Source organism: Pinus tabuliformis, chromosome X, assembly GCF_031772625.1.
Source record: "Pinus tabuliformis cultivar Carrire ecotype Pingquan chromosome X, CPIR1, whole genome shotgun sequence".
Lineage (NCBI taxonomy): Eukaryota > Viridiplantae > Streptophyta > Pinopsida > Pinales > Pinaceae > Pinus > Pinus tabuliformis.
The window spans coordinates 275,119,288-275,140,824 of record NC_142308.1 but is presented as its reverse complement, the minus strand read 5'-3'; the positions used below and the strand labels follow the sequence as shown (position 1 = coordinate 275,140,824).

At 38.6% G+C, this 21,537-nt stretch overlaps 1 protein-coding gene across 2 annotated transcripts in view; it reads right to left on the bottom strand.

Moving 5' to 3' along the window:
- LOC149139460 (villin-4-like) overlaps positions 1-21,316 on the bottom strand; it is a 55,132-nt gene extending 33,816 nt beyond the window's left edge. Inside the window, exons 1-13 of one of the 2 annotated variants that reach the window (XM_089446367.1) lie at positions 20,832-21,316; positions 20,103-20,283; positions 19,884-19,996; positions 18,495-18,616; positions 17,476-17,575; positions 13,949-14,017; positions 13,565-13,801; positions 13,283-13,460; positions 12,902-13,034; positions 12,578-12,740; positions 12,308-12,458; positions 12,104-12,204; positions 11,757-11,912 (exon numbers count right to left, since the gene is read on the bottom strand). In XM_089446367.1, coding sequence (XP_089302493.1) covers positions 11,757-11,912; positions 12,104-12,204; positions 12,308-12,458; positions 12,578-12,740; positions 12,902-13,034; positions 13,283-13,460; positions 13,565-13,801; positions 13,949-14,017; positions 17,476-17,575; positions 18,495-18,550 — 1,344 coding nt within the window. In that variant the 5' untranslated portion in view covers positions 18,551-18,616; positions 19,884-19,996; positions 20,103-20,283; positions 20,832-21,316. The remainder of the gene's footprint in view (positions 1-11,756; positions 11,913-12,103; positions 12,205-12,307; positions 12,459-12,577; positions 12,741-12,901; positions 13,035-13,282; positions 13,461-13,564; positions 13,802-13,948; positions 14,018-17,475; positions 17,576-18,494; positions 18,617-19,883; positions 19,997-20,102; positions 20,284-20,831) is intronic. The other variant, XM_089446366.1, reaches the window with a different exon arrangement.
- Positions 21,317-21,537: the final 221 nt, after the last annotated feature.

The window sequence follows — 21,537 nt, the reverse complement described above, 5'->3', positions numbered from 1 at the left end:
TAGGTAACTTCCAAAAGCTTTCCAGAGCAGCTGAGAACTCAATTTTGCAAACTGAAAGAGGCTTTTCTTCCTAACATGTTGAATTACAAAAACCTCTTTCAGTTTCTTCGATTCCATTCTGAGGTGGGAGAAATGTGTGGTTAAACTTGCGCTACGAAACTGCTGTAGCTGCCTATTTTGCTGTAGCTGCCTATTTCGCTACAGCTGCCTATTTTGATGTAGTTAACCAATTTTGAGGGACAAAAGGGAAACCTTTTTTGAAAGGGAGTTTCTGAAGAATGATCATTTGCACAATGCAAGCATCCAGCAAGGGAAAAACGGGCAAAGGAAAAGCATATATGAACCATAAGCCATTTGTTATAAAAGTGATCACAGCTACTATTGTTCATCATACTTCAGGCAGCGTTGAAGAGGTTTTATTTTCACAGGGGTGCATGAACAAGGTCTACAGCACATGAAGAACATGGAACTTCAATACATTTTTGTGTAATCAAAGAAGATCCTTGTGGAGACCAAAAGCAAAAAAGGAGAGACATTTTTGAACTCCAAACTTTATCAGTCAACTTATCAGTCAAACTGTCTTCTTGTTTTTACCAGTCAACGTCTAGAAGAGTTTCTGAGCAGTTGAAAACTTATCTCTGAAAAGTGAAAGAGGTTTTCATTCCTAAGATACTAAAGTGCAAAAACCTCTTCCACTTTCTTCAAATTGATTATGAGCTGGGAGAAAAGGGTGACCAAAGTTGCGCTACGAAACTGCTGTAGGTGCAGTTTTTCATCTCCTGTTTGACAACTGTTTTTCAAAGACTTATTCTGGGCAGCTGGAGTGTTGTTTCAAAAAACAAAAAGAGGTTTTTGTTCATCATGGATTGTTTCACAAAAACCTCCTTCATTTTTTCCAAATACATTTTGTACGAGAAGTTATGACCTCTGTCCCAAGACCTATTTTTCAGCCAGAACAGAGCAAGGGACAGTTTCCTGTTTGACACGTGTTTTTCAAGGACAGATTCTGAACAGCTAGAGAAATGTTTTAAAAAACCAGGAGAGGTTTTTGTTCTAGACAACATGGGCTACAAAAACCTCCTTCAATTTCGTAAAATGTGTCATGGATGAGGAGATAAAGGCTCTGTCCCACGTGCCAATTTTCAGGGATCCTAAACCTAAAAACAAGGAAACATGTTCCCTAATTTCTAGGGTTTGTCATCAGCAGTTGGGTGACCACGTGGGAGGCTTCATCAAATTCGACTTCATGGAGTTTTAGGTGTCAAGGAATGCTTTAAATTCTTAGATAAGGTTGTTGAATCATAATAAGGAGTTACACTCCTAGTTGTATTAGGTCACTAGCACTCCTAGTTAACAGCTAGTTCTAATTAATGGTTTGTTTTATGGTTAGAATAGGTGTCACTGATGGCAAATTCGAATTCTCTTGATGAGAGATGATGGAATCCTAATTGTAAATGCTTTATATAGAGCAAGAGGTGGAATTAGGAAAGGGTTGGAGACTTTTTGGCTCAGCTGCTGCTCTATGTGCAGACTGTGTATATTTTTAACCTAATGCAGATTTCTACTTAGACAACTCAAGATTCATGAAGAGTTCTTGTATGTTCTTGTTATGATGGCATCTTCCAATACTTACATTGCAGTGGTGTTTACTTATGATACTCAGAATTCATCACTGATGCTCTGACTTCTTTCATAGATAAACTTACTATGTTTCACTGTTTTGTATTGTCATTTCTACACTTGAACTCTATAATGCCTTGACTTCCATGCTAGGTAGAATGCTTTGGCTTCACTACTCAGGATTCATGAAGGATTTCTTATATTCAGAATGTGTGTTTTCCTTTCCTTAGTTTTGTTTACAGTTGCATAGGTGTACAATCACTCAGAATTCACTGACTGTGCTCTGACTTCCTGTGTGCACTTATGAGCTGTGGTTCCATATGTGTGTTGTGTTCTGAATATTCAAATGCTGAATGCCCTGACTTCATGTTAAGCTGATCTTGTTGTGGTACTGAAACATACTTTGACTCCATAGCCCAATGGTAGCCAGCCTTCATCTTTCAACCTATAAACATATACAATTACAAACCATAGAGTTAGCCATCTATTTATATCTTTAATCTAAATCATTAACCCTTTGAGAGAGCCCTCTCAGGCTGAGGAGGCTAAGCCTTAACTAAAAGATTGGTTTGAAACAGTTACTTGAAGTCTTCCTGGTCTGCAGCCTTCGAGGGCTTGATTTTGAGATAACAGATGGATCATGGGAGTAAAGAGTATCCATAACTCAAATAACTTAGATTTTCCACCATCCATAACTTAAATTTTCCATGTAAATATCACATGACAACTCTGAGAATTCAAAATACAAATCACAGTTGACCATGAGGAGCTCCACAAAGGCTTATGCTCGAGTTTGTACGCATGCATTAAGTTTGGCATTGTCCTTGTCATCATTGATCCCTATCCTGCCATCTTAGCTGGTCGAATGCAGCGTTGTTCTCATCCATACATGAAGAGGGCATGGGCAGGATTGCAACCCTCACTTCTTGCATTGCCTCATCTTACTTTCCAACATGGTCTAGGGCACCAACATTTATTTAGATAGGCAAACATTGGGCCTAGCCAATATCTAGGCATATGTTGGAACATCAACATGGTTGATTATCAGGAAGATACAAAGGGCCACTTGACTGTCAGAATGCCTCATGTAGAGTAGCTAGCTTAGAATGCCCTCGAGATCAAGCTTGGATCGTATGACACAAATAAATTCAGAAGAAAAGAGACATTTAGGCTCTAGTTCAACTTTCAAAAGGACAATGAAAATTTTAAAATGCAATGTTCCATGGGTACAAGCCCCCCAAGGTGAGATGCATGAACCTCAGGCTTCCCAAGCACCTAAGACGATGGGACGTGTTTCCCCAAAAGTGATGCTTCTGGCCATCCCCCCTCAAAAGGGGGGCACCTAGACAAACCCCTTTTGACAGGGTAGAAGCACCTCTTTTGACGGGAGACGCATCCCCCTTGTCTAATAACCCTTAAAATTTTAAAAAGAAATAAAAATAAATAAAATATAAAGTTAAAACTAAAAAGAATAACACATAACAAATATCAAAACCTAAACTAATTTTCAATCCCTAACTCTCTCATTCGATTATCTAGGGCACTATCTAACTAACCAATTAATTGTTTCCTCTCCTCCCCTATGGCACTCCTTCAATGCTCACTGTCCATTTTTAAGTTGCAGTTTTAACTTTTGAGTCTTAACTCTAGATATCAATGACCTCATATTGATTCTTTGACCCATTACTCTTTACTATTTTTGAGTTTGAGCTATATCAATTTACTATTCCAGTCTTCAGACTATAGTGTCTACTATAGTCTATTTTGCTTAGAACTAATAAGATTCTAGAATGATGAATGATCGAATTTAAATTTTAAATTGTTAGATTTCCTTAAAACCCACCAACTGATTTGTAATTTTCTAAGTGTGCAACCATAAATAAAAATAATTGTTGTTCTAGAAACTTAAATTACAAATACACAGAGTTTTCTAACTATGGCATGCACAGCGGAAATTAAACAAAAGTTGAAGACAAACACATTCAAAACATAGAACACAAGATATACCTAGGAAACCCCAACTCGAGGAAAAGCCACAAATTGTGTGTCTTTTATTATCTACAGCAAGGGTAATCTTAAGAATATTTACAACAAGGGAATACTTCCCTTTCACCACGAAAAATCACTTATCAGCTCCTCAAGGAGAAATCGAACCCCCTCCTGCGCAATTGCTCTATCGTATAACCACACAGTATGGCCCTTTTGTGCCTTGCTGTCGTTGTACAAACACGCAACTCACCTTCTCCAATGTGCACGTGCAAATGGAACAGTTGCGCTAAAGTTGTTGAGCTAGGGCTAATCGGCCCTCTTTCTCACTTTCCTTCTTGGTCACTGAAATTATGCTTAGCGATTGTGTTAAAATTGGCAACTAGGGCCAAATTCCACCTTGGGACAACTCATTTGATGGAGATGATGATTGCATTAGATTCCTCTTTTCGAGCAGTCCAAGATTGATATAAAGATCATCTCATTCGGATAAGCAGAAGTGTGATTTTGAGTTTATGACCACACATGTGCAAATTATTCAGGTCAGCCTCAGCGAAATGTAGGCTCAAGAAGCCCAATGGATGTGTCTCTTCACCCACAACAAAATGTATAAATAGAAGAGACCTCACACCTCCTTTGGATATCATTCATTCACACATTCTTCTCTCTTCATCAGATTGGTTCATAAAGCTTGGGCAGCTTCTCTCTCTCACACGTGTGGCAAGGAGGACGTTTTCTAAGCAAAAAATTACAAGCCGAAATTTCAGACTTCAAGACCAGCATTGACCAAGGTTGTTTTGACTGAATTTGATTGCGGTTTTGAGGGCAGAATTTCGCTTTCTTCAAGCCACATTGACTGGCACAAAAAATCAAGAGTTTTGGAGCTATTGGACCTGTGTTGACCACAGGCCTGAGTGTTGGTTGACCGAATTTGACCAAAATTTTTTAACTGTTTTAGGTTGACTTTGACCATTACTGGAGGTCGAGCTTGAATGCCTTTTACCGACTTCAAAGGAGGTATTTGACTGTTGTTTTGACCAGCGTTGACTTTCTGTTTAGGGTTGAAGTTTGACTACGGAATTTGACAAGGCTGATTTGACTTTGTATTGGGCTAGTCTATTTGACTTTTGTGCTCTCTCTCTCTCTGCTAAACTATTGAATAATGATAAGAAGATTTGATCAAAGGGTTTTCCCCACAATGGGGGTTTTCCCTTGCATCTGCCACATCTGGTGTCCTCTTGTCTTCGCTTGTCTTTTGCATTTGTTTTTACGCTCTACCTGCATTCGTTGTCAATGTGATTAATGATTGATGTGATTGCTACTGGAAATAATTGGATATTGTTATTGGGTTGCTAAAGAACATTGAAGTAAATTGTGTTAAGCATAGAACATACCATTGTTATCTAAAATTAACATGGTATCAGAGCTCAAGTGAAGACAAAGCCCAAGCAAGAGTGAGAAAAGCAATCACTAAGGAAAGTTGTTGGACAAGAAATTTGAGCTAACTTCAATGATGACTACATCATACTTCAAATCCAAAGACAAGCTCAAGGACAAATCCGACTATCATGCATGGAAGGTGTCTTTGGATTTGACTTTGGAAGAGAATAATGCTATGGACTATGTGAAAGGAAGAGTGGTGGAGCCTCCTTGAAATGCACCCGCTGCTGCCAAAACAAAGTACAAGAAAGGTGAGGTCAAAGCTACGAAAATTATTGTTGATTACATTCACAAGCCTTTGGTTGCCTATATTTCTGATTTGGAAACATCTAAGAAGATGTATGACAAGTTGGTTGGGATGTTCAAAGTAAACAATGCAAATCATGTGCTTTTCTCAAGAATGAGTTGAAAGACATCAAGATGGAGCGAGGAGAGTCCATTCAATCCTGCTTCATGAGGATTACCGAAATCAAAAATGATTTCCTATCTGTTGGAGAAGTTGTTGGTGACAGGGATCTCACTCTTATTGCACTTGGAGGCCTTACAAGAGAATGGGATGTGTTTAACATCACCATCCTCAACAATGACAGGATTCTGGGTTTTGATGAACTATTGACTAAATGCACTCAAGAAGAAATAAGGATGATGGAAAGAGATAAGCCCTCAAATGGAAATAATCCTACCGCTTTTTCCGCTCATGCTAAAAGGAAGAACAATGTCGGTCCAAGAAGAAAAGGTCAAGGATTTAAGTCAGGATTCAAAGAAGAAGAAAAGGGAGATGCTTCAATTGCAACAAGTTCGACCACTTTGCTAGAGAGTGTCCTCACAAGAAGGATACTCCAAGGGATGATGACAACAACTACAAAGAAAATGCCAATCAAAGGAACAACAAGTTCAACAACAAAGGAAAGCAGAATGCTCTCGCTGCTTGATATGGAAATGTTTGTCCTCCCAAAAGGTCGAGAAACTCCAAGTATGAGGAAACTAATGTTGTAGATAAGCAAAAATAATTTTATCTTATTTTTGCCCTCACCACTGCCTCTCCTTCGGATACATTGCATCTTTGGTTGATTGATAGTGGTGCCTACAGAAACTTCACTGGGTACATGGGGGCCCTCTCAAACTTGGTTGAAAAGAAGTCAAATTTGGAGATCATACTTGGGGACAATGCCACCTACCCCGTGAAAGGGATTGGACTCATTGGGATTGTCACTCTTCACTTAAATCAAGGTCAAACACTTCATCTACAAGAAGTATTATATGTACCTAATTTGAAAAAAAAACTAGTATCTATTTCTGCGATGGAAAACAAAGGTTTCAAGGTGACATTCATTGATGGGAAGGTTCGTGTTTGGCAAAGGAACCCGAAAGATGCATTTACACTTGGATTTAAGGTTGAAGGTCTCTATCAAGTTGGAGGAAGTCCTTTGGGAGCTATGACTTCCGATACTTCTCTTCACTCTGAATTATGGCACCGAATATTAGTTCACCTTCATTACAAAACCTTACTTGATGTAAGGAAGATGGTCACAGGTAAGCCTGAATTCAACATAGATCATGAAGGAGTTTGTCAGGGTTGTGCACCTGGAAAACATACAAGGGGACCATTCCCTCCAAGTGAAAGTCAAACTACCGAGATTCTTCATCTAGTCCATTATGATCTATCACGTATGTTGCTTGTAACATCTTTAGGAGTATACTTGTACTACACAACTTTTGTGGATGGCTTCTCTTGCAAAACATCGATCTATTTTTTGAAGAAGAAGGACGAAGTATTCAAATGGTTTCACTCTTTCAAAGCTTTGGTGGAGAATCAATTAGGTAAGAAGATCAAACTATTGAGGACCGATAATGGAACCAAATATGAGTCAAATGAATTTAATGACTATTGTAGAGAAGTTGGCGTTAAGAGGGAGATCTCCACTGCATATATTCTTGAGCAAAATGGAGTTGTCGAAAGGAGGAATGGAACAATCATAGAAGCTACCCGTGTTATGCTTCATGAGTCATGACCAAAGCCTACCAATGTTCTTATGGGGAGAAGTTGTCAACACCGCTATATATGTTCAAAATGGTTGCCCACATTCAGCATTGGACTTCAAGACACCTAAAGAAGTTTTCACTGGTAAGAAACCTTATGTTTTTCATTTTAGAATTTTTGGTTGCCTCGTAAATTTTCATGTGCCGAAAGAGAAAAGAAACAAGTTAGATGCATCTGGGAAGAAAGGAACTTTTTTGGGCTACAATGAAACATCAAAGGCATATAGAATCCATGTGCCTAGTCAAAGAGAAGCGGAAATAAGTCATGATGTCACCTTCGATGAAGATTTTGCCCTTGGGAAAGTCAAAGATCTTCCTATCCCTAGGAAGGACAATGATGATGATGCAAGAAAAAAGGATGAATCTCCCACTAATGATCTGATGCCCAATGTTGAAGGCCCGATGGATCCTATTGATCCACCCCCTGGTGAGCCCTCTATTTCAAGGAAAAGACCTTTGTGGCTCAAAGATTCTCTTGAAGATGCTAAAAGACATGGTGCACCACGAGGGACATTTCGTGAAAGCAAGAAGTCGAATAGGTACCAAGGGTACTTAGCTGCTATGAGCACCATTGTTCAATCTGAGCCATGTACGTTTGAAGAAGTCGTGAAGCATCAAGTTTGGAAGGATGCGATAAATGAGGAATACGAATCGATCATGAAGAATGATGTCTAGGATGTGGTTCCAACACTCAAGGACAAGTCAATGGTCACTTCAAAATAGCTTTACAAAATCAAACATGGCGTTGATGGGAGTGTTGAAAAGTTCAAGGCCAGGTTCATTGCTCGAGACTTCTTTCAAAAGGAAGGAGTGAACTATGATGAGATACTTGCATCGGTTGCCCGATACACCACTATCTAATCCATCATTGCTCTTGTTGCCTCTCAAGAATGGAGCCTAAACCAAATGGATGTCAAAATTGCTTTCTTGCATGGCTCGCTTAAGGAGGAAGTCTATGTAGAGCAACCTGAGGGGTTCGAAGTTCAAGGTCATAAGACACATGTATGTAGGTTGAAGAAAGCCCTCTCTGGGTTGAAGAAAGTCACTAGGGCTTGGTATGAGAGGATTGATAGCTATCTTATGATGTTGGGCTTTACAAGGAGTGAAGCTGACCCGAATTTATACTTCAAGGTTGAAAAGGACAGGCCTCTCTTTCTGGTTCTTTATGTGGATGATCTTTTTCTGACAGGTGCAAACCCTCTCATTTATCAATGCAAGAGGAAGTTGGCTTCTGAATTCGAAATGAAAGACCTCGGTTTGATGCACTACTCCCTAGGCTTGGAGGTCTAGCAAAAGCCAAGTGTGATTTTCCTTTCTCAAGGAAAATACATTGTGAAGTTGCTTGAGAGATGAGGAAAGGTGGATTACAAGTTTGTGACTACTCCAATGGAACTCAAATTTAAGAAGCTATGTGGAAGTGTTGTTGGGCCCAAATTAGCGAATGCTTCTAAGTATCGCCAACTTGTGGGGGCCCTGATGTTCTTGGTCAACTCTAGTCCGACATATGCTTCGTTGTGAACACGTTGAGTTAATTTATGGTTGAGCCTTATCACATTCAGTGGATCACTGCTAAGAATCTCTTGAGATTTCTCCGGGGCATAATCCACTATGGACTGAGATACACTGTCGGGAACTTGAGACTACATGGATATTCAAATGCTGACTAGGTTAGCAGAGTGGTGGATCGTAAGAGCACGTCTGGGTGTTGCTTCTCTTTAGGGTCTGCTTTAATATCATGGATGAGCAAGAAGCATAAATCGGTTGCTCTAAGCACCGCCAAGGTTGAATACATTGCTGCAAGTATGGCCTATTGCGAAGCTATTTGGTTGAGGAAGCTCTTCAGTGAGCTATATGAGCACGTGCTAGATACCACCGCGATCTTCTACGACAACCAGAGTGGGATTCGCCTATCAGAGAATCTTGTGTTCCACGACCGCTACAAGCACATTGATATCAAGTACCACTTTATCCCGGATATAGTACAACGGGGAGCAATAAGGCTCCATCTCATTAGAACCGATGAGCAAGTCACATAAATTCTTAACCTTACGAGAGAGACTTGGAGTCGTGGAACAACCCTCCTATGAGGGTCATGTATGAGTTAGACACTGAGCTCTGGGAGCTCGTAGGGGCTTGGGGTACTTCTTGGAGCTATGAGCTACCATAGGGTGAGTGGTTCACCTTCCCCTGTGAGACCATATGATTGTTGACATGTGTGTAGGGTGAATGGTTCACCTTCCCTTACCAGGACACATGTATGTAGGGTGAGTGGTTCACCTTCCCCTACGATTGACATATGCATAGGATCAGTGGTTCACCTTCACCTATGGCATATGAGTGGTTCACCTTCTCTTGTCGATGCTCTAGCACACATCCTACCCATAGAGTCTGGGACTCATGGGAAGTACCTCTCATCTGGCCAATGAGTTGGGAAAATATGTTTAGGGACCATAGCACTACCGATAGACGCATCGTGTATTGTCGTACTCCCTATGACTAGGATGCATGGTGTTCAACAACTTGATCTAGGATCAAGGACTGACTTTAGTCAATGGAGAGAGGTATTATGACTCACTCTCGATCACTTCCTCTTCATTATTACTTCATGGTTTAGCATAGCAGGGCAGTGATGACAGGATGGCATGATGATGACAGAGGGATTGGCAGGGGGAATTCTCACTAGTTGAGAGGGAGTGTTAAAATTGGAAACTATGGCCAAATTCCACCTTAGGACAGCTCATATGATGGAAATGATTATTGCATTAGATACCTCTTTTCGAGAGGTCCAATTTTGATATAAAGATCATCTAATTCTGACAAAGCAGAAATGGAATTTTGAATTTATTCTCTCATGCACAAATTATCAAGCTCAGCCTCAGTCAAATGTAGGCTCAAAAGCCCAACAGATGTGTCTCCTCACCCTCAACAAAGTGTATAAATAGGAGTGACCTCTCTCCTCATTTGGACATCACTCATCTCATCACATATCTCTCTCTCCTTTATTGATTGGTTCGTACAGCTTGGAAGCGGCTTCTCTCTATTTTGCACATGTGGCAAGAGGCCTAATTTTTGGGATTGTTTGCTGGCCAAATTTCAGGGAAACAGACCAGCGTTGACCAGGGCTCTTTTGACCATCATTGACTTCGTTTTTGAGGGCAGAAAATCGATCTTTGGAGGTCGCATTTATTGGCACAGGAATCGAGGTGATTGGGACAGTTTGACCAAGGATGACTTCAGATTTGACCACAGAAATTACAGCAGTGTTTTCTCTCTCCTTTGACTGGGTTAACCAAACTGTTTTGGGCTAACTTGGACTCTCTTGGAAGGCCAAATTAATCTGCTGTTGACTGAGCTATTTGGAGGACATTTTAGTGTTGCTTTGATCAGCATTGACTTTCTGGTTAGGGCTGCAGTTGACTGCTGTTGACTGCTGATTTTGACAGGACTGTTTTGGGCAAGTTAATTTGATATTTGTACTCTCTCTCTCCGCTGAACTATTGAATAATAATAAGAAGATTTAATCAAAGGGTTTTCCCCACATTGGGGATTTTCCCTGGCAACCGCCAAATCTTGTGTCCTCTTGTCTTGTCTTCTGCACATGTTTTTATGTTCTATCTGCATTTACTATCAATGTGTTTAAAATAATGTGATTTCTAGTGGAAAGAAATTAATAAATCCTATCCACGAACTTGACCATGCAAAGTTGAGCCCCAACCCTATGTTGTTAGTTTTTACCTTGTTGCCTCTAAGTTTGTCCTCCTTATGGCTTCTACGAGTTGAGTAGTGACCACTTGGCCCTTGTTGAAGAGAAGGTGCACTTGTGAAAGAGAATCCCATGAGGGCAAGCTGATTATGAAGCCATATTGTCTATTTCTGACACTAGTAGTTACACATGTGATGGAGCACACTTCCCAAGGGTGGCACATTCATCTCTAGGAGTTACAAGACGGGGGTGCATTACTGGGAGTTATACTTGAGTTGGGGCACACTTCTCTGGGTGGGCGCATTCATTGCTAGGGGTTACCTTTGTCAGCAGATGTTTCAATGCTTCAAAACACCTTCAAATGGGGCACATTGCTTTAACGTTTAGTGGAAGATATTCCCTTCATTAAGAAGGCACACTAACTGGGGAAGCTCCATGATAGAGCATTACTCTTGGGGTTACATACTGTTTCTAACTTCCTCCTCTTAGTCTATTAAAGAGGAGGAAAGTGCACTTGGCTATTTTGGTTGGTGTGTTTTGCTTTTAAAGCTTGTGAGGAGCTTGTGGATGAGCTGTGAGAACCTATGTAATCTTCTTTCTGAGTTAATATGAAGATATTTAATTCGTGCTGCAGATTTTACCATGCTGAGTTTCATTTCCAGATTCTTCTGAATAATCTACTATCCATCAAGTAGCCAGTTTGATCTAATTTTCAGATATGCCATTTCCACACTGTTGAATTTTCAATCCTTAATTCATCGTTTGCAGATCTGAAATTTTGATAGGTGTTACCCTAAATTTTCAATTTCAGCTGTAGAATTTATTTTTTTATTATATAGATCTGTTATCATGAACTAAAAATTAAGACATATACCATATGCTTGACCTCCTACCGGACCTAATCTATCAGCTATCTTTATATAAAGAGTTAAAGTGTTGACATGAATGGTTAATGTTTATTCATTACCGAAACACTTCCTTTTCCAATCCAAGTGCAAAGCAGGTATTCTTCCTTTTCCTCTCCAGGATAAGTGTATTGCACAATATAGCAATCACCACTGTAAAATTTGCACTGTTCACTCGATGGCATAGAAGATTTGTTTTTACCATTTACTCGCCAAACCTGCACAAGGTGTGATAGATATTAGACATGACACATGTAAGCATTATTTCCATTGAGAACCATCGTGAGAAACTAATTGCATTATCTTTTGCTTTTCAACCACAAATTGATCTATTATATATCTCAAAAAACACCAGATCAAATAAATTTTAATCATATTTTTATCATAAGGAAATATACGAGTACAGCACCTGAAGATTGCCAGTACAATCAATAAATGGTTGATTTTCCTCTTTTGCTGGAGCTGCTTTGAGAAGGCCCTTGACATTAAATCCTTGTCGTTTCAGCAAGGCTGCAACAATTAAATGCAAATCCACCCTTAAATAAATTGCATATGAGCCAAAGTTAACAGCAAACATAAAGATGGATGAAATGCCTCATAAGATAGTGCAGACCTGCTACTTTGCCTCTTCCATCTTCAGATATAGCTGTATCTGTACTTTGAGGCCATGCATCAAAATTTGATTTGAACATGACAGTTTCAAATCCTTCCATAACACGAGTTACATGAGCTTGCTTTGATTTTCCTTTACCGGCAATCAGCTCCTAACAAAAAACAAGAAAAAATGATAATTTCAAATAATGTTTGTAAGAGCATTGATGTCTTATCCCCAAACTATTCAGATTCATGGGACAGATAATGGTACAATGTTTCGAGCACATACTTCTGCTGCTGAGCTTGCTGCTTTTCTATCCTCAAGCAATGTGTTCCTACCCATCCAAACAAATATCTCAATTCCACAGTCTAACAGGAAGCATTTGTTTGTGTCCAGCATTTCTCTTGTCAATGAATTGCCTTCAATGGGTTTTGCACGGCCCTGTTGTATGCTATAAATTTAAACACACACAAAGAAATCATAATATCAGACTGCATGTGCAATGCTTCCAATGGCCATATAAACTGCAGCAATGAAATGACAGCAATGCAAGAAGAATCACCAAAACTTTAAAACCAGCAATTTGAACATAAATAAGTTAATGATATTTACCAGAATAGCTTTGCTGGAAGAGCTTCAGGTTGTGATTCATCGTCACTGCTGGGCTTCTTGGCAAGAGGAGCAAAACCACCAAAAAAACTCCAAAACTCTCCTGTTTCGGGATCAGCTACAAATTTCCCATCCTCTGATAGTTGTGCAGGAAGAAGGATAATCAGTTGTCATTTGTGCTTCACTTACTCCATAATAAATCTAACCTCTAACCATTTACATTTTTACAAAAAGTGCTTTCTGAGAACGAAAGTGACTTTGACGCACGAAACAGTATAGCCCATCATCCCTCCATTGGTGTTTCACTTATTCCAAAACTAAATCTAACCATACTCATTTGTGCACAAAAAAGAGCCTTCTGCAAACAAGCCTAAATCAACTTACCGATTGCAGCCACTTCACACTTTCCATCATGATAATTATCTTTGATATATTGAACAACCTCTAAAGCTTTAGCCCTCTCTTGAATGGATGAGTTGGAGCCATTAAACTGAAAGATTTTGGATTTTGTATCAAGAATAAAAATGTCATCATGATTTAAGGATGACCGAGAATAAGGCACCTGTCCATATCCATACATTCAATTAGTCAAGGTCAAAGAACAGCAGGTCAATAATTTGATATCATCTAACTTTACCCTTCTTTTAATTAAGATAACAGGCATACCTCTGTCACATGCACAACATGCTTTCCCTTGCATGCAAACAAACGAACTGGATGCGTTTTCTCCTGGACATGTTTGAATCCTGAAGCAACACCACCTTCTTCTGGTATGATGCAAGGCTTAAAATATGATAGGAACTTATCTGTTTCATGTCCTTGACTCTCTCTATGCTGCACTGCACGTCCTCCAAGAGCTGCATCCAATTCAACAGTCTTGATGGCTGCTGCACCAGCTTCATCCTGTTGATTTACTACCTATTACTAATATAATAAAGAATCACCAAGCAACAAAACTTATCTAACATCCAGCAGAACAAACAAATGAAAATATCAACAAATTACAATGAGAACAAACTTTAAATTTGGAGAAAGGGTAAAGGCACACACCTGACTTGTATCTTTGCCAAGCCAATAATGGATATCATAGCGAAAAACACCACTTTTTAAAGCTGTTGTCTGTTATATAAATACATAGAATCAAAACACAACACTAGACAAATAAAATTTTAAATTAAAAGGATGACTTCCTGAAATAAGAAAAATAGATGGAAGTGATTCAGGATGTACTCATAAACAATACTTTGTATACAAATCAACAGAAAGAGTTAAAAAAGGGAAAACTGAAAGGTTACTGATTAAATATCATAATATGTGTGGACATTTGTCTTTCATAAATGTGTGGAGATAATTCTTTCTGCTAACCTGGCATGATAATTGTTTCCAACTTTACGCCACATGATGATGTTGTGTCTGATTTTTCAATTTGTAGATATTTCATTTTTCCTTGGAAACAATGTCCTTTCTGCACATGACCCTTTAAAGAACTTTTTATAAAGCCATTCCCACTTACAAATCCATTTTTCCTTGGAATGGATTTATAAAAAGTTCAATTCATGACCCTTCCAATAAAATATGATGACCCTCTTTTTAAATGAATGCTCATTTTACATATAATATTAGATTATTCCTTGAGATCATGGGCTCAAGTGGGGACGGCTCCATGGGAAATTTGCCTCGCAGGCTCCCCTTCACACATTATGCTTCTGATATTCTTATTTTAATAAAAGAATCTTCCCTAATATTATAACATAATCTTTCATGAACATATGTGCTCCTACTTTGCACATGGGAAAACGTAACTTTTTAATGAGAGGTTTAAAGAAGGGAGTCCACACAAGCTAAATAGTTTTTTTCCCTACCATGGTGTGATAGAAGTGAAATCTTCTTAATGCAACTTAACATAAGCCAAAGTCATAATGAAAAGGGACCAAGGCAACCATGAATAACATAATTATATACAAATAATATCAGGGAGTGCCTTCCAACCATCATCAAACTCTAACCCGGAAGCCCATAAATGAAGATTTGCCAAAGAAGAACCAAGCCATGACAAACCACCCCACAAGTCACTTCTCATTCCATGTCACTATTCACCTCCATCAACGTCCCAATCGTGATAACAACTAGCAAATCTCTGAAATAGGTGATCCCCATGCAATGTGGTGAGTAACAATACCCATAGCCTTGAATGGGTTTTAATCATGTTGATAGCATTTTGTCCAGGATGCCTATGCCCAAAATAGGCTCCCCACCTTGAAGAAGCTATGGGATGATTTCAACCCAGGGAAGAAAGTCTTGTCATGTGACATGTTCCAAGTGCCACAAGATAGGCCACTAAGAATCTCAATGTCTTGAGAGGAAGAAAGCTAAACAGCATCAAGATAAGTTTTCAAAGAGTGCAAAAAATCCAAACTCACTTAGTGTTTTGTATCACTAAGTACCTTTGTCACAGTTTTATACAATTTGTTATGATGTTAAACTTATGTAGGTTTCCTTTTTTATTATTATTTTCAACAGTTCTAGGCATTGTGCTTACACTCCCACACTGTATTCATACTAGTGCTCTTCAACCCATTGACCTACTTTCGTGGTCATTCATTGGACATTAGTATAATTATCTTATTTTTCTTATCTTACTTTTATTGTACTGTAGGGGGGTATGTTGATAGTGGAACATCCAAACAAATGACATTCAACAAGAAAGTTTTCAACAAATTGCAAAAATAGGAGGCTATGATGCCACTTGTAAAATTATTGAAACTGACTCTATCTACTTCCCCATGCCTTTAGGCAATATTTTTCAACTAGATGATGTCATGTATGTTTCTAGTTTAAAAAAGAATCTTCTTTCGATTTCTTGCATGACATATTTATAATGGTTGAGTTTGATAGTTAGCATGTCATCACTAGAAAACACAACCCCAAACCTGGCCAAGCTTTGACTAGAGGAGTTCAAGTTCATGCTCTTTACAAACCACTTGTTGATCCAGCGGAATAGGTATGGTTGGAAGCCATGATGGAGGAATGTCCTTTCAACTTTGTGGAGACAGTTTCAAAACCTATTGTGGAACGAGGGATTGATTGATTCCATGAATGTAACTAACAATAGTATTAAAGAGTACCAAGACCAAATTGTTGCCTAAGATTTCACTCAGCAAGACAGAGTTGACCTTGATCAGACTCTTACCCCGATTGCCAGAGGATTCTCAAGAGTTAATATTTTTGAGTTGTTCGCTTCAATTGACAAAAGTTTTGAGGTGCATTGGTGATATACCAGTGATTATAGATTGGAGATGGTTCTGTATGGGCTGATGCATGCACCACAAGTTCAATATTTAAGGATTGATGAGCTTTTTAGTGCAGATTTCGAAAGTTTTTTAAGATCCAATCCACTCATCTTGGCCCTACGTGTAGATCAGTTTATCATTTCAAGAAATCCTGAACTCATATTGTGGTGTAATGACCCGTGAAGTTGATATGGACATTGGAGGTTGGTCGGTTGCTAGTGATGTCTTCCTTGTACAAGGGATTTACACCTTGAAGATTCTAAAGATATTTCAAAGAACATAAAGGAGTTACAATACATGTTATGATCTTCAGGTTCACAGATCATCAACATGATTACAAAGCATCCGGTGGAGAGGAAGTTCGAGATGTTAAGGGAGAGAGTTGAGAGAACACTTTATTCACAAAGAATACCTATTGCACCGAATGTCCCTCCCCACCTTTCCCCCCTCCCCCAAGAACATCTATGATAGCCTATAACAACAGGTTGAGGATATTTGTTGAGATCTTGACTTTTCCCTCTTCTTATTTTTAATGTGACTATATTTTTTAATGTGACTAGGTCAAAGTCAAAGACAACAGTGAAGGGAGGTGATGTGCATGAGTTGGGCATTATCCCTATGAAGGAAGGGTAGTGCGTGCTTTCCCTTGGTCACTCTAATCTATGCATTCCTCCTCAAGCAAGCAAGGTGCATTCTGTTAGGCATTCAACTATTTCATTAAGTCCACTTTAACTGTAAACCTATGCATCTGTTTTAGACAACATGGCTGAGGGAATAATTTTTATAATTCAATTTTGCAGCTTCAGTGGGTAGAAGTGACTTTTTGTAGTCACTGTAGCAAATATTCTTTCTAAGTTAACGAGTAGAGAGTAGCAAGCTTGATAGTCCAATTAGCTCTTCTTTATATTTTTTAGTATGATATGTTTCAATTTGGAGCTTCAATCAGATTCGTTGTTTTTTGAGAGTTCTCTAAGTACTATGAATTCAATATAGTACGTTGGTTTTAAGGCATAAGCTAAAGAACGTAGATGTCCAATGGCCATGATGATTGTCACCAGCCCACCGCCATCAGTTGCCAGGGGAAACACACAGTTTTCAAAGTTTTTCAATGAGATAGAACAGCTTCAGCACAATTTAGTTATACCATCACATTCACAAAAAGCAAAATTCATACAAAAAAGGAAAGATTTATACTTATATGTTAATAATCACAAAATGACGTACACCGTTTTGGTGTTCAACAATGAAGAAATCAGTGGTATTTGGATTTATCAAAACATAGCTTACCTTAAGAATGATATAGGAATCACCACTACGAAACTTTCCATAAGAAGTTTTGGGAATTGGCATGGGTTTAAAATTCTCAATTCGCCATATCTCAAGCCCGCTAAGCATGTCAAGGGAAACAGTAACAGCAAATGCTTGTACATCTTGAAAAAACTGAACTGCAACGGAAAATTTACTTGCATTCCTATTGGAGAACATATGAAAGAGATTTAACATGTGCAATGAAAAAAAGTAACCATGTTCACTCAACATTCTAGCTAATGTAGATGGAGGCACTTTGACCTTACATATATATAACCACACAGCAGCAATGTCCCTCTTATAGAAATAAACCAGTTTGTGGATGGTAGTATACTGAATTACAGAAATATCTTTTCAGCTCAATTCTATTTTGCCTTATTCCTTGTTCCTTAGCTATGTTTTCCAAACATTTCGTGTGTTCTGCATTTCTGCTTTGCATATAAAAGTTGATATTATAGTTGCAAATTAATGTTTTCCTAATATTATATGCCACAAGATCATCTTAACCAGAGTTATTACCCTGCCAGACATAAAGAGAACAGCTAGAAGATTACCATTCAGTAATTGTTGTATTTCTATTTAAATTATTCAGCTCCTAAGCTGATTTGTTTTGTTTTGATTTGTACTGTAGATTAGTAACAAGAGTTGCTTCTGCACTCCAGAGTCACACTTAGTACCTGCACTGGATTGTACTTCCAAGTCCCATTGACTATGTGGTCATTTGTTGGAAATTAATAGAATCATCTTCATATCTTACCTTATCTTTCTAAAACTATATGAATCTCAATTAGAGGTCATGTGCAAATCACCTTTCCCAGCTCATCTCTTACCATATGACGGACAACAGCATGCATTAAATAGGTAATAATATGTTGCCCATGTAAGAGATCAATGCGCTAAACACCTTTTCCAGCCTATCTCATACAAAGACCTAAAATTCATCTGAAAAAAGTGCATTGGCATGAAAAGCAAAATAGCAGAACAATACTCAAGGATACGACTTCTGGCCTGCTCCCTGAAAAGCTGGGTCCACGTCTCTCATAGATACAGCCATATTAGACCCTGCTTTCTTGACAGAATTATTACTCCACTTTTGTTTGGAAGATGCTGAGGTGATCACCTGTGTAGCACTTTATATCAGTCTCATTTACAAAAGCAAATGCACTGGAGGTTTGCCATGTGAATATGCATATATTAAGTAACACTATACAAAAATTGAGCAAATCCTAAATACAAGTAAACAGCCCAAACCATGTAAACAGTGTTTGCATGCATAATTTAACACTAGTACATGAAACTAAACATTGGTGAAAGTGTGTTGTCCACTGTTAATGAATTAAGAAAATAATGCCAAAATCTCCACAGTTCAGGAAAACTTAACTACAAAAGTAACCAAAAACATTTCTTAAAGCATGCACATGGCAAAGCTGTATATCAGAGAAGGAGTTGACCCAAACAATCCAAGGCATAGTAAGCATAATCTTCACTGCTGCCAACATGAAAATGAGATTAATTGAACCTTGCTTGGAAGAATTATTTCCAAAATTTGGGCAAAAACATGTTCTGTGTATAAACCACTTCCCTCTGAAAAAACATTATATGATAGCAACAATCTTGTAAGCTTTTGAAGCCATTTCTCTATTACAGAATAGGCACTGAATTGGTCTTAATCTCCCAGTGAGTTTGTTTCATCAGCAAGACGTCAGCTATGACAATTTATCGACTCTTTCAGAGATCCACTGGATTTCTAACCAAAAATACCTTTCATTGACTCTGTGTGGATTGACCCTTAGTCTTCTTAGTTGGTGAAAAAGATATGGTCCTGAATTCATCCATCAAAAATCCTAATAGAAATACGTGAGATGAAGAACCAGCATTGGCAGGCAAATTATTGCACATCTATGGTATCAATCTGTGGAAGGAACATGTAAATTCTGATTCATTACCAAGGCAAAATACCTAGAGTTATAATTCTAGTATATTGAATTGTGCCCTGAAAAATAACTACAAAATGAGTCATTATATGAAAATGATGGCACTTTATCATATTGAAGACTAATTGTTGTAAATGTGCTTTTGAAGGTAACAAGAGTCCTTATGTAAGTTTTGTACTGTATAGGCCAATGGACAAACTTGCAATTCAAGTTAGCTGCTAAAGACTTCGTCCTTAGAAAATACATTCAAGATTCAGACATGGTGCCCTGTCAGATATGTTGGCTCTTCTAGCATGATGGGTTGCAGGAGGAAGCAAAGACTTGTAAAGTACTTGGTAATTCTAAAATTGAAGACTTAAGTTTTCATGAACAAATTAAAAAAAACAAAAGAGCTTATTCTTATGCTTTCATTATTATCGATTTTAAGAATCTCGGCATGTGTATAGACAACACCTGTATAGCTCACAGTGGCTGTTGCTTGATCAGGAATCACCACTGTTCTTGATGTTTACTGGCAGATAGTGAATGAAATAGAACAATCCACTATTACGTTCCCCTGCTGTAGACTGGAAGTTTACACAGTTGGATAAGTTAGAACAGTCTACTTTTAAAAGTGTAGACCATTTCCCAATGCATGTAAAGAATTTGTTTGAGGAACTATCCATTTCACACCAGGATTCCATTACGGAAATCTATTAAGGTACGCTGAATTGAGTTCAAGTAAATCATTTGCTATTTCTCTGAGTTCCTGAAGCGCCACGCCAACTCTTTCAATGATTTGCCTGAGGTTTTTTTAATAAATCAGGCCTTCAGGCCTTGTTTAGCATAATTCATTTCCAGAAGCTAAGCCGTCCTACAAGAAACAAAAATTCTTAAAGCATATCACAAATCAAAATAGATCACTGACACTGTGGCATTTTGTCAAACTCAACTGATATATCCCTAACAGATTTTTCTTTTACACTACGCTGAAGGGGAAATGAGTTAAATCTTGAATGTATTTTAACTCAACTGTGTGCGAAGAATACCTTATTCTGATACGCCCTGGCAGAGCAAACAAAGACCATTTCTCTTCCCTTATCTACATCAATTAGATTCCTACGTTTTCGTCATTAAAGACCGGGATTCCATCCTATATTATTTACATCTAACTATACAATCGAGAAAAAACAGCAAACTAAACCACAAGCACCACCGATTTCAGGATTTATAGATCGAGGTCACCTAAAATAGAGCAATAAGATCCCGATAGATCCCTACCTCAACGAAACCATTTGCCCGATCCACCTCCGCCATCAATTCTCCCACAAAACACTTACGATCCGATCTATTCAAAACCCTAACTACCTATAGAACCGATCACTGAGCATGAACAAAGTGAGGGATTTTTAAAACCCTTACCTTAGGCTGTAAAGGTCCCGCGGAGAGCTGATCCTCATTGAACTTTGAGCTACGCGGAGCGGATTAAACGCTTGAGCTTCAGGAATCTCGAAAGCATGCAATCCCAGGAACCAGTAGAGACGAATGAACAAAAGCAGGAGCCGCTTCGGGAATAAGGAAAAACTAAAGGTAAAGACAAAGGGAAAAAGAGTGGGTCTCCGCGATCATTTGTTCGCTGGCCCAGGCCTTAACTGTAATCGACTGTAATGGACTGTAATCTCATTATTAAAATGGCAAAATGATCACTATAAGCCTTTTGCATCTACATGTATATATATATGTCATGTGAAGAGTACAGATATGGAATTTGTACATTATCTTTCATTCTTTTTTTCACCTTTTTTTTATGGGCTTTCACTTTCTGTGAATGCCAGGTCGGTCACCGGCCATGGGAAAGCCAGCGGACCGGCCACTATGACAAAGCTCCGTCGACGACAGCCTCTCTTTTCCTCTGTTACACTACCTCCCCGGCGGCCCCACATTACTTCAGATATTTCCTCCATTTTTTGTTGCCTACCAGGGTTAGTGCTAGAGTTAAATTGTCACCCCCGAGATTTGTATTTATTATGATGTTCCTCCTACTGATCCGGGCTGGTAAAACCATGGTTTTTCCCGTGGGTGTCTTCTACAAAGGGGATTGTCTGTCCTCGACCCCAACAACAGTAAG